This window comes from Petaurus breviceps, unplaced genomic scaffold, assembly GCF_028583685.1.
Source record: "Petaurus breviceps papuanus isolate PSGF00001 unplaced genomic scaffold, PetGlider_PUasm1.0 79, whole genome shotgun sequence".
Taxonomy (NCBI): domain Eukaryota; kingdom Metazoa; phylum Chordata; class Mammalia; order Diprotodontia; family Petauridae; genus Petaurus; species Petaurus breviceps.
Window position 1 is genome coordinate 6,816,877 of NW_027186523.1, and position 13,388 is coordinate 6,830,264.

Below are 13,388 nucleotides of genomic sequence, written 5' to 3' on the forward strand. Positions count from 1 at the left end.
AACATCCTAGGGAGGATTGGCGGAGACTCTGGCTTGTCTGTCCGGGGGAAGAAGGTAGGAGCCAAGAGCAGAGGAGGTGTGCTTCCTCTTCAGTTAAGGGAGCTAAGCATGCATATAGTCTGGAAAGGGTAGGTAGGATGGTGAATTTTCTTATACTGTGTATGAAAGACAGGGAAACAGTGGATTTCTGGGGCTAAGGGACACAAGGTGTGTGTGCTGGCAATGTGCCTGGGCTCTGGGGCTCTGGTTCTTTGGTTGGCCATAACGATGAGAGGCAGCATTGGGTGACTATGAAAGGTGAATTCTTTGCTTCTCAAGAGGTTACAAAGTAGTGCCGTGCTCCAGCATCCAAACTCCATGTTGTTCCTTAAAAAATTTCAGTTCTCCATTGCCCTGTGCAATTTCCTTGAGGAGCAAAATTTGAAGGACCTTAAGGTATGGACCAGTCAGCTTAAAAGGACCATCCAGACAGCGGAAGCCCTCAAGCTACCTTATGAACAGTGGAAGGCCCTTAATGAAATTGATGCTGTAAGTATATCTATTTGGCCATTGCAGTTAGAAGATCTGGGGTTGAAGGGTGGAGAAGAGTTGTTTTCTTCTTTGTTCCCCCCATTATATTTGAATTTAGTTACAAATAGTTTAAATAAAATAAACTTAAATACAAAATGAAAAAAGAAAAACATTGCCATGTATGCAGCAGAACATGAGAGGATTCAATATAAAGCAATAAATTTTCATTTCAAGAAGAACTCTGTAATAAATACATTATTTTCAAAGCTGTTCCTCTTTTCTTTGCTTTTTTATGTTTTCTTTTGTCCTCTGATGTGCACTTTTTTCTTTATTTTTTTCCCTTACCCCCACCCCAAAAAAAGGCTACAATTAATTGTGGATATATACATATATATATACACATACATAAAACATACACATGCATATACTCTCAAATGCATATATGTAAGACCCCATTATATTATTTCTAATTATCTGTTTCTCTGTAGGTAGATAGTATCTTTCCTGGTGTTTCTGTATTTTGCTGAATCTATCAGCTCATTTCCCATACCACAAGAATATTCTGACCCAACCACATTCTCTCTGGGAGATTGTCTCAGAATTTTCCCCCCAATTTTTCTGCACTCGAAGGGTGTTTTCTTAATTTAGCTAGGTTAGTAAGAGCGCAAGTGAGGAGGGCACATATCCATGCAGGTAATCTTGATGTTCTGACAAGTCTTAGCCTTGGCCCTGATGGTTTAATAGTGGTACCTTTTTGTGGCTACGTATGAGACATCTGATTGTTTTTCTTCAGGGAGTCTGTGAAGAGATGACCTACGAGGAGATCAAGGAGACTTATCCTGAGGAATATGCTCTTCGACATCAGGACAAATATTATTACCGCTACCCTACTGGAGAGGTATATTTGCTGGGGTGTGGCTTTCTCCTCAAAAATAGCTAGGTCACCTTTTCTTTATCTGCATTCATAACCTCATTCACCAAATATGTGTTGACTACTGTGATATGCAATGGTCCTGTGTAGCTGGAGGTGCTCACTGGGCCTTGGATCAGGCTCAGAGCAAAGTTTATTTTGGGTATTTCAGTCTGTGCTTTGCATATAATAAGTGACAGTCAGTAGACAGGCTTATAGGAGCTTAGACCAAGGCAGGAGTATGGAGCTTAAAGGGGAGAGGGGTTTCTTCCTAAATCTTATGTCTTCCGAATGCGCTGAAGGAAAGTTTCATTGGATGGTGATTCTCTCATTTTGAGCAAAATTGATATACAAAAATCTGGCTGATAGAAAATGCTCAAGTGCGATTTATCATATAAAATATAACTTTAATAATTTGCCTCAAGATTTTGATTTTGTTTTTAAATCTTTTCCATTAAATTTTATTTTTATATTTCCAAACCTGTCAGTTCTCCAAGCAACTCTCTAAAACAATACATTACGGATTTGCATCTGGGAAGGGAGCTTCCCCACGGGTGCCCCTTCACTAATGAAATGACAAGTCCCATCCCCTTGCCTCCTCCACAAGTGGGGAGGAGGAGTTGGTCTAGGTTCCTTGGAGGCAAGTTATATCTCAGATATACATTGGGGGAAGTCTGCGGGCATTTTCTCTTCAACAGTGGAGCCAAACAGGTAGCAGTATGTATATACTAGGTAGCACCTAGTATAAACCCTTCCCAGAAGCCTAGCCTACCATGTCATTGGTAATTTCCACCCACATTCTCTGTGGAGAGTTCCAGTTCTCATTTGAAATTTCCTTCTTTGCTGACGAAAAATGAGATCTTTTTCCCAACTGATCTATTACATGTGGACATCCTATTTAACATAAATAAGAACAGAGAGTGTTTCCACCTGTCTCATTTGATGCTACAGATGCCAGGTTGGACAGCAACCTGGTGTGTCTTTTTTACTCCTGGAAGTGACAGGTGGGATCCTCCAATACAGAGCAAAGAATGGTGGCTAGTATACTCCTTCTCATGTAGAAAATAGCCACCCCTTGGATGAAGCTTCTATAAATCTATATCCCTTTTGTCTTGCAGTCTTATCAAGACCTAGTTCAACGCTTGGAGCCAGTGATCATGGAGTTGGAGAGACAGGAGAATGTATTGGTGATTTGCCACCAAGCCGTCATGCGTTGCCTTTTGGCCTATTTTCTAGATAAGAGTGCAGGTATTTCCTATTTTTTTTGTGTGTGTGGGGATGGGAAGTATTGTTTCTGACACTGGCATTCAGCAGCTTCAAGACAGCGGTGTTTGTATTGTAATTCAGAGTCCCAGTATCCCAACTTCTAGCCCTGTGACACTGACCTTCCCTCATGATTCCTGTCTCCACTTAGGAAACTCTACATTTATAAATCCTTTATATAGTATATATTTTCCCCATACCTTTCAGTTTAGCAAAGTTGCTTTCTGTGAGAACTCCTTGGTCATACATTAATCAAACTGACTTTTAGGGAAAGAGTCTAGATATCATTAAGCCATCTGGAAAGGTGTTAATGGAGCTTTGACTGAATCTTCAGCATGCTGGTTTCATTGTGGCTTTTCTGTGACTTTTAGAGCCTTCTCTGCTGTAGGGAGATTAGGTCTTTGAGATGCCTTGTTTTAAGGCCCACTATGTGTGGCTCTGTGATGGAGATCATGTCTGTTTTCCTTTCCTTTTCTTAGATGAAATGCCGTATTTGAAATGTCCCCTCCACACAGTGTTGAAATTGACACCGGTGGCGTATGGTAAGTGACTTCCCTGTGATCAAGAGACCTGTCCCCTATACCTTAGACTCATGTTGGGGCAGGGGGGCATTCCTCATTAGCTGGACCTGTATTCTTTTAAATATTCTATTTCCCTATCTCTTAGGTTGCCGAGTGGAATCAATTTATTTGAATGTGGAAGCAGTAAATACACACTGGGAAAGATCAGAGGTGAGTAGCCCCCCTGATGCCTCTGGCTTCAACCCAAGAGAATGGTTTTAGAAAGCAAAGGACTTTTCTGGGGGTAGCTGTGGTGGCCTTTTATGGAGTGGGATGGGACTAGTCAATATTAAATATCCTTAAATAAAGTCCTCATTGTTGGTTTGTATTCAGTGCTATTGAGTTGACTCTCGTGATAACTTTTTGTTTGAAATAGGCTCAATTTTGCCCTCTCCTTTTTCTTTTTATGTATATTAGACCTATCATGTTTTTTCTCCCCTATCTGTGTCATGATCTGTCTTTTCACATTTTATTTTCACCTCCCCGTTGATACCACCTGACCTGAGAATTCTTTTTTTTTTAAACTTTCCCATTATCTTCTTTCTAATCTTCCTTCAGATAGATCTAGAATTTCAGTACTAGGTTTTAGAATTCATTGGTTGAATTAACATTGGTAATCACAATTTGGACTTTGGTGTAGAATGACCAGGAATAGAAAAAAAGGGAAGATTGGAGAGAATGAAATGAGAAACTTTTCCAAAATCATTAGACCCCAAGTCTAAGTGCTGTGGGACCTGGCTGATTTCTCCTTCATTAAGATTTCAAACCAATTAGGTGGAATCTCTGACAGGAGAAATCAGTTGGGACTGACCTGAAAGTAAGTTCATACCCACTTTTAGGTAAGTTTATCTGTCTAGAGGCAATGTGGTATGGAGGATAAGAGAACTGGTCCCCTAAGAAGTCTTGGGTTTACTTACATCTCTTGGTAAATACCATATGTGGGATCTGAAGCCAATCACTTAACTAATCTCTTAGACTCCTAAAGCAACTCTCTAAATTCAGTAAGTTGCAGAGGTAGAGATTTTCCCCCTGAAATTACAGGTCCAGCCCATATCTATCAATATATAATATCCTTTTGCCGGGGATATGATTCAGATTCCCCTTTCCCAGCAGGCATCCCTAAGGAGGAGTCTGGTCTTAGGACCTTATCTCAAAATGTTTGCACAAAATGCTTCCTGGTCTACAGTGGGGGAATTTGACCTAGCTGTGTCTGAATCAAATTAAATAGGTGCTTTGAAGGCTAGAAAAGCCATCCTGCCACATTCTGAAATGAAGATCTTGGCCTGGGCCAATGATTGGGCAGAAAGGTCCCTGTTGTGGTTTTTTTCTAAATCCAGTTAGGTTGAAGGACAAATTCCTGGTTTTGGGCTAATGACTCAGGCCTGAAGCTGACTCCTGACCCCTGGCCAGAACTAAATCACCCCAAATAGAGTAGGATCTCGGGCTCTTTTTTTTCAGAATAGGTCTTGTGGATAGAAATTTCATCCTTTCTCTCAGGAACTTATTCATTCAGTTTGAAGGTTAACTGGTGCTATTAGTCCTGTCTGGCTGACTTCTGCCTCTACTGACAAAATGATCGGTACCATAGTCAGTCCTCTCATGGACCTGTTTACTTCTTGTCCTAAGCCTGCAGAGGCTGTAAATAGTCTCACCGAAAGATAGATTTGTTCTGGTGAGAAAGATTCCTTGATGCTGGATTGGGGATACTCTGGGAAGAATGCATGGGAAGGTAGGGGAGAAGCCCAATTTATTTCTTTTTACTTGGGAGTTGTTGACTGAACAGACATTTTCCTCACTAAGTCATTTTCTCTTGGTGACTTGATTATGTAAATCAGTAGCTCGGTGGTAGTGGATAGAATATGGGGCCTGCAATCAGGGAGACCTGAATTCAAATCCAGCCTCAAATACTTACTAGAAGTATGACCCTGGGCAAGTCACTTAACCTCTATTTGCCTCATCTGTAACACGGCATAATAACAGCACTTACCTCCTAGGTTATTGTGTGGATCAGGTGAAATAATAATTGTAAATCACTTAGCACAGTGCCTGGCACAAAGTAAGTGCTTTATAAATGAATAAAATATCATAATAAATAAATACCATTTTTATAAATAATATTATGATTGGTCAAAGTCTAGAAACAGAACAAACCTCTTTTTTTTGCTATTGTTTCCTTCCCCACCCCTGCCCCTCTCTCTCTTCAATTTTCCCCCATAACTGTCGCCTTATCTCTTTTGTCTTTGTCTTGATTAGGAAGCAAAGAAGGGACCTAACCCGCTCATGAGACGTAATAGTGTTACCCCACTAGCCAGCCCTGAGCCCACCAAAAAGCCTCGAATCAACAGCCTTGAGGAACACATGGCTTCTACTTCTACCCTGCCCAGCTGCCTGCCCCGGGAGGTGCCCACGCAAGTTAGTTGACTCCTTTTTCCTTCTGTCACTTATGAGCCTATTGCATAGAAAAGATAATCCTATTAAGGTTCAGTTATCTTCTTTCTAATATGCCTTTCTGTAACCCCTTTTTAAGGGGAGAACACAGAAGTCCTTTGTGCATGATCCTCTGGAATGGGTAATAATAGCAGGGTGGAATCTGCCTGATAGAACTGCATAGACACCTGCTTTCCAAGCAGGTTCCTTTACTTGGCAGAATCAGAGCAGGAAGAAAGGAAGAAATTGGTGCCTTTTGCACTCTTCAATCACAGAGAGGTTAGGGTTACACAGTGACTGGTTCTATAGTGGATCCATGGCTGAAAGATGGAATACCACCTCCCAGTAGGGCCTCATCTGACCAGATGTCATTAGCCAAAAAAATGCTCTTCTGACTGACCAAATCCCATTTAGTGCTTATCTTATATTCTCTGTCCTGGGTGTGTCTGCCTGTTGGAGGAAAGCATTTGGAATCACTGACCAAAGCCACCTTTGTGGGGCAGTAGTGAGTGGTAGCAGAAGCCCCAGTTGCCAGTGAATCAGTCATGACTGATTCCCCAAGCTAACCCTGAAAATTGTCACTGGCCTCTGATGGTTGACTCTAGGGTGTGAGCATGATATGTTTAATGTGGGGGGAGGGGTGCTTCCCTAAAAGACAGCTTCTTAAAGCTATTTAGAAAGCTATTGTAAATCCTCCCCGTAGATGTAGGTAGCACCAGTCTTACCAACTAAAACCACCGTGCTTTTCCTTCCGAACTCAGTCCTTTCCTTTTTTCCTTCTAATCCTTTCTCTGACCCCTTGGCCCCCCATAAGAGTTAAGCCAGGCTTCAAAAGATTTAGTGCTAAAGATTTTCTAATCAGCTCCCTGATTCTGTCCCATTACAATCTCTACTTTTTTTTTTTTTTAACAAAACTAAAAAGTAAAGCCTATAATGTCTGATATTTGGAATTCCTGTGAAAATGGTGGAGGATTTATAGGATTTGGAGAGGGAACAAGAGTGGTATCTGGTGATTCTTCTACCCACAGTGTCATGCTTGGCAGTTGACCTTTGATCCCTATAGTAGGCGACTATTGGCAGTGTCAGACATAATGTTATAAAGTACAGATGATACAGTGTGTGCCTTCTTCCATTTTTCCCTCCATTTAGATTTTTAGGGGGAGGAGGGGTGAGGCTCTCCATCTTACCCCATTCTAGTACCAATCAGTACCAGACTTGAACCCACCCTATCCCTCCTTAGGTTGGCAGCCTGGTGGCTCTCTGCTCACAGTGGCTCACCATGCCTGTCTCCGGTTTAGTGCAAACACTTGACTGATCAGCTTTCTTCATCCCTATTGCAGCTCAGAAATCCCAAACTCAAGCAATCTCCCCAAAGCTGTCCTGTCCCCTAGCATAGGGTCATGATGCCTGGCTACTGTGGTTTTTTTAAAGGACATTGTCTAGTTGTGTAGGCATTTGGAATTGCTAGCAATCAATAGGGTAAACGAAGTCATAGGTTATCCTGGTAGCATTAGAATTTGCCATGATAACACTTAATTCCTGATTTCAAATGCTGTTTTTGTCTCTTTCCCTTTTCCTACTGACCTTTCTCTCAACTTTTCTTCTCTCTGCAGCCTTTACTAGGGAAAGCCTGTTTGTAAGTATTTTTCTCTGAGCTATTTATAACCCCTTCCTCCCTCCCATTCCCCCTGTTCTCCCTTCATTTGGGTACCTACACAGTGTGGAGTCTGTGGCTTGTGAGGCCTATAGGCCTGTTGGTGGTGGTTTTTGGGGAGAGAAGAAAAAAAAGACTTTTGAAAAAGTTGGAGCATCTTACGATTCAAGTTGTTTTCTTTATCTTTATGATTTTCTTTATCATAAAGCTCTGTTACCGCCATTGCTTTCCCATTGGCTGCTTCTGATCTTCCGTTACCTACTTGGTCTCTTGGGTTTCTTTTTGCAATTGGTGATAATATTGAACACCTGGGTCCCAGGTGTTGGGAAACAATTCCCAACTTGGGCATCTGTCTCCCTGTTAGGCCACATTGCCTTCTATCAGAACCTGGTGAGCCTTAGGCATTAAGGAATGGACTTTAGGTTTCCCATTGGTGCTATTTCATCAAGCATATTGTGTAATTCTTTTAAAAGGCCTATTTCTATGTGGAAAGAGCAAATTAGCCACTTCCATGGACATTTAACCTTTTGTGTTAACCTCCTTTTTCTTGGCTGTCGGTCAGGGAGGTTCTAGTAGCAGGCCCTGGGAAGTTCGGTATTTCAATAGCAACCTATTGGCAGCCTGACTCTTCCTTGCCCATTTCCTTATTTAATGAGTCAGTTCACTTTGTTCAATATGTAAAATTAGAAACAGATTAAGATTTCTGCCTGATAAATTTAGAACAGTAGATTATTTCTTTAAAAAATAGGAGTGTTCAGCCCCTCCTTTTTAAAAGGAGGAGGGTCACTATAGTTTTTATGTGATCTAGGCTCAGTTTATTTGTGCTTTGACCACAATATTTCCATTTTACTTCCCCTTAAACAATAATAACCTCCATAATGGTAAGAACCATTTTAACTAGGCTTGGTTACAAATAGGACTTCTGCATGGTATACCTTTTTCTAACCCTTTACTTAATAGAGAAGTAGGGTGTATCACCTCTGACACTTGTTTATAATCTCTGCTGGTATTATTTTAAAATTTCAAATATGCATTATAAAAGGAAAAAGATCATTGTTCCCATTCTGTTTTTCCTTCTTGTGCCCCTGCTCTGCATTTAAAAGACAGATTGTCTGTCACGTGTTCTCCAAGTTTTAGACTTACTAACATTTGAATAGGAAACATGGCTCAGTGCATCCCACTTCTCTTTTCCCTGGCATCCTTGAGTGGCAGCATCTTGGCATGTGTTAGGTCTAACCATTCCAAGGAAATGAGATGCAGCTGTTTGGGGTAGTATTGTATGGAGAGCTTCTACAATATTTCCCTCCTGTCCTTCTGTCCCTTCCTTCTCTTAGTGTGTTCTGTGGGAGGAAATCATGAGGGTGTGTGTGTGTGTATGTATATGTATATGTATATGTATATGTATATGTATATGTGTATCCTATGATTGTGTATTTGTAATGCTTGCTATAACCCTGGTATGTTGTTTTAGAGACCTGGTTTTTGAGAGTTTTGCATCTTAAGATACAAGAGGCATCTGTGTACCATTCCCCATGCCCCTCTCTCCCAAAGTGGTGCTTTGGTAATAACCAAATCTTTGTGACATTGGGAAAAATCGCCTTCATCTTTTCAGAACCTTAATTTCTTAATTTCCGGTGACTTTTCAGCTCTAAATGTTATGTATGGTCCTATTAAGCCTCAGACTCTTTAAGTTGGCCCCAGAACTGACTTTACCTTCCAGGGATTCCCTTGCTTAGGTAACATGAGGATTGCCAAGACAAAGTCTCACTCCCCAGTCCAGATTTGTGTCTTAGGGCTGATGATAGAATCAGTTAAATCTCAGGACAGCAGAGTACAAAGTTACTTTGCTTCTGTGGAGGACTAGTAGATTCATACATAAGACTAAGGAAACATCCTTGATCATTAGGGTTCTGGATTTTCTTTTTTTACCTCTAAGGTAGGTTCAAAGTCAGAATTGTCATAATTGTAGTTTCCTCATCACCTTCTTCTCTTGCCCCCAACACATCTTAAAAAAAAAAAACCAACCTTAGTGGAAGTGACCAGGCATCTTAGGGAGTAGCCTTGTGGTTTGTTTCTTTGTTATTTTGTTCTTGAGACCCTCTGATGGAAAAGAATTACATTGACTAGGTTAAAGTGACTCATGCTAAACAGTGGAAAAGAATCTAAATTAGGAATTCTTAACCTGGGAGCTGAGCTTGTTTTTTTAAGAAGTTTTGATAAATATATTTGAGTGTAGTTGATTTCCATATTTTAAAAAATCTAAGAAAAGGTCCATAGGTTTCAGCTGTCTATTGGAAAGGGTTCTTGATACCCAAGAGGCTTAAAGACCCCCATGGCTGGTGTGTTTTTTGTTTTCGAGGTTTGTGTGTGGCAATGGTGCTTCTTCTCAAGAACACCCTAATCAAAATTGGTATGTGAGCCCTAGTGGTTTGGAGCCCTAGCTGAAATGCCTCTGACCAAGTTCATCTAAATCCTTCTTCCTTCTCCGTGGCATTGTCGCTGACTTTTCTGCATTTTACTTCCATCTCCTTCCACCCAGGACATATAGCCTTCCATTCTGAGCATTTACCCCCAAACTCCTAATTTTGCCAAGCTTGTTAATAGATTCTTAGGATTATTTTAACATTCTAGTGCTCCTCCCTGCCAAAATCGTCAGCATAACATTGGGAAGGGAAAGCTTAACCATGTGCAAAGTGTACCCACTGAACCAGTAAATGACATAAGGGGAGAAATTTCCTTTGGAGCAACCAGTCTGTGGACAGGCACACTCCCTCCAGAGAATCTTTTCTAATATATTTTTAACTGTTTGGTTTTACCCCCTAAGCTTCATGACTTTTCCTGCCTTTTCCTTTTCTCTTATGGCCAGAAGAAAGGTCTTGCATGTGTTTCATTTTTGTTTTTAAAGCATATATGTCCATGGGTAACTTTACTACTTTTGACTTTGTGGTTTTGATAATAAACTTACATTGGCTCCCTAGGATGCCCTGGCCTCTGTGAGCCCACTTTGCCTACTAATGTTCCACAGGGCTATTTTTTTTCTTTTATCTGTGGGAGGGGTCTCACCTGCATGAAAATGAGTCTTTTTGTTTTATAGGGACTTGAGTGGAAATAAACTAATCCTTTCTTTTCTCTTCCCCTTCAAAACAGAACCTGAATAACTCACAGAACCAATTGTGACTCTTCCTGGAAATCTGAAACAAATGAAACCAGTTGCATTCCATTGCCATTTCTGAAGCTTGGCTTGTGCTCCTCCATTTAGCCTGAGGCCCAGATAATCCCAGCTGCTTCTTCCATAAACTGACCAAACTGTTGGGGTGAGGGTGGGGTTTATCAAATGAAAATTTAGTACTCTTGACTCTGATCATCCAACCACGTTGTGGTGACTTAAAAGCAGTGTATAGCCCTCCTAGTGTAAAGAGTCCACTGTGTTCCATTTTATTTCCTATTTTTTCTCATCATCCCATTAATTTTCAGGGGATGTCTGTTTGTGGCAGTCTCTCTGGAAAGGCTTTGGAAGTATGGGGAGGGGAAGATTAGCTGAGAACGGATGTCTCTGCTTTTCTCCCTTTCTACCTTACCAGGAGATGTTTCAAAATGGCAGGCTGGAATTTTTTAAGGTTATAGGAAAATTCAAGATGGCTGACCTCCTAAAGACACCATCTGCTTTTTTTGTCTTGGCCTCTGAAGACAGTACTTCATTAGGAGTGGAACCAGCAAGTAATGGCTTGGAGGTGGTACACCCAAACAAAATTTGGATTTGGAGAAGTAGACATCTTCCTCTTCAGGAATTCCTGAAGTCAGAAATCTGCCTTGACTAACGCAAAGATATTACTCTCCTTTTGTATGTTAAGAATCTGTCCTTTCTCTAAGCCAAATGTGAAGGTGCCCATCACCCCTTGTATAGGAGGGGTGTTTTTCTGAGTTTGGAAAGATACCATTTTCTTTGAACTGCTTATATTTGCACCTTTTGTGGAAGAAGTAGGATGAGAAATCCATACCTTTGTTCCGTGGAACTTGAACGTTGGGTCGTGCATAATAGGAGCAGTGTCAGATTGTGAAGGAAGCATGATGGAGTGGGAATACTGACAGGGTTAGGAAACATCTGCAGGATAAGGCTTGTTTACCCAAAGAGTTGTGTAGCACAGATTTGAGACTGGCTTGGTATAAAACCAGCTGGCCATTGTCTTCTTGTTCTAAAGTAGACCAAGCAGCATAGTTAGTAGACTGATCCTGGAAGGTTGGAGCAGGAGGAGATCCTCTGTCTAAGATTCTCTTTCAGGCTGGGCAGAATAGTCAGCTGAAGGAAGAAGACTGCTTGGTTTCAGTTCAGTATTTTTCTGTGTGTCTAGCATTGGGCCGGGTGCTCAGGACAGAGGAGACGGGGATGGCTATGGAAGTTTGACATTATCCCTGTCATAGCGCCTCTGCTATTTAGAGTGCAGGGAGTGGTGAGGAAGACTTCCATAACACACAAATGCCCTTCAAATGGCATTTCTTCTTTGCCCAGTGTTCCACAAGTTGGAACAGAGAGAGGAGCCTTTATGGGGAGTGCATTTATTTTGCTTTAGGGAGGAGGTAAAAATGGGTGGACCAAGGAAGAGACAGACCACAGTGCCTCATACTTTAATCAGTAAACATTTCTTAAGTGTCTATGCTCTGTGCTGAGCGCTGGGGATATAAAAAGAGGCAAAAGGCAATCCCTGCCCTCTAGAAAATTTAGTTCCTGTGTGCTCAGAATTGTTCCTGTCGCCAAAAGCGCTCCATCAGTGGGGCCTCATTATAGAGCTTGTATCTGACTTTTCAAAAATATATTTATCGGCAGCCCATTGACAAGTAGACATACACATAGATTGTCATAAGCCTAAGATCCTGTCCCCCCCCCCCTTTTTTTAACCACCTTGAGTCATGTCAACCATCCACCTCTCCTTGTGGATGTGCAAACAGGCACAAGTGCATGTTTGTATGTGAACCATGTAGTTTTGGATCACTTTGTTTTTTATAATAGGTTTGCTGGTAAATCTGCTTTCTTGGACTCATTTCTGTTTTTAATTGCCAGAAAGGGGCCAAGAATAGAATTTTGTTTTAATTATTTCATTGTAAGGGTCTTATTATCTGTAGTGTATTTTCTCTCTTTTTAAAATTTAAAACAATCCTAGTTTTACCTAACAAGAGGATTTTAATTTGGGAAGAGTGAGGAGGGATCCTGGAGATGATGCTATTTAACCTTAGAAGCTAGTAGTAGTAGTAGTAGTAGTAGCCTAAACTACACTGAAGCATTTCATTAAGGGGTGTGCTTAAGGCACAATGGGGGAGGTCTTGCTGGGACTACTGACTTTAATTTTTGTCACGGTTCCATTGGAACCAGTTTTCTGAACTTTTTGTATATTTGTTTGGGGGACACAGCTGTTTTTTCCCCCCAATTCTATCTTGAGAGTGGCAGAACTCTTTTTAATTATTAAGAAGGGGGAGAAACTAATTGAACCACATCCATGATACTGTTTTTATTTGTAATACTTGAAATTTATTTTTTTAATATTATTTTGGTAGCAAAAATGCTATTTATTTATTTAATGTGTATGGTGGCGCCAGGTGAGAGAGAGAGAGAGAAAGTGAGAGATGCTTGGGGGGTTGGGAGGGTTGTTTTTTTCGAAACTTGTGACTTATTAGATGTGCTTTATGTTTGTCTTAAATAATCACCTGGGATAAAACTCTGCTAGCTTGTAAACAGGGTATGCCTTTCAGAAATTTGTATATTTTGCAGTTGCTAGACAAATAAAATATCTTGTTAAAGTATACTGTGGAATATATGTGATTTTTATTTGCAAAAACTTGTTTTGCTATTATATTACTATTGTTGTTATTGTTTTAAGTCACACTGATTATCCTGTACTGGAATGCCAAATATGAGAGTTCTTCTCTTGGAGCTAAAATTCTTCAAGCCCCTCTGGGCTTTACAGAAACCCATTGGTTGGGGCAGCCAGGTAACACAGTGAGTAAGAGCACCAGCCCCAGAGTCAGGATGACCTGGGATCGAATCTGGGCTCCAACACTTAGCACTCACCCA

At 40.9% G+C, this 13,388-nt stretch overlaps 1 protein-coding gene across 5 annotated transcripts in view; it reads left to right on the top strand.

Moving 5' to 3' along the window:
• The window catches only part of LOC138175810 (6-phosphofructo-2-kinase/fructose-2,6-bisphosphatase 3), a 120,680-nt gene extending 107,561 nt beyond the window's left edge, over window positions 1-13,119 (top strand). For 3 of the 5 annotated variants that reach the window (XM_069106312.1, XM_069106310.1, XM_069106313.1), the window contains exons 8-15: window positions 1-54; window positions 382-528; window positions 1,304-1,408; window positions 2,539-2,668; window positions 3,163-3,225; window positions 3,350-3,414; window positions 5,497-5,655; window positions 10,472-13,119. The exon at window positions 1-54 is cut by the window's left edge and continues 130 nt beyond it. In XM_069106312.1, coding sequence (XP_068962413.1) covers window positions 1-54; window positions 382-528; window positions 1,304-1,408; window positions 2,539-2,668; window positions 3,163-3,225; window positions 3,350-3,414; window positions 5,497-5,655; window positions 10,472-10,501 — 753 coding nt within the window. In that variant the 3' untranslated portion in view covers window positions 10,502-13,119. Of the gene's footprint in view, window positions 55-381; window positions 529-1,303; window positions 1,409-2,538; window positions 2,669-3,162; window positions 3,226-3,349; window positions 3,415-5,496; window positions 5,656-7,283; window positions 7,307-10,471 lie in introns of all 5 variants that reach the window. The other 2 variants (XM_069106311.1, XM_069106314.1) reach the window with 2 other exon arrangements.
• The last annotated feature ends 269 nt before the right edge of the window (window positions 13,120-13,388 follow it).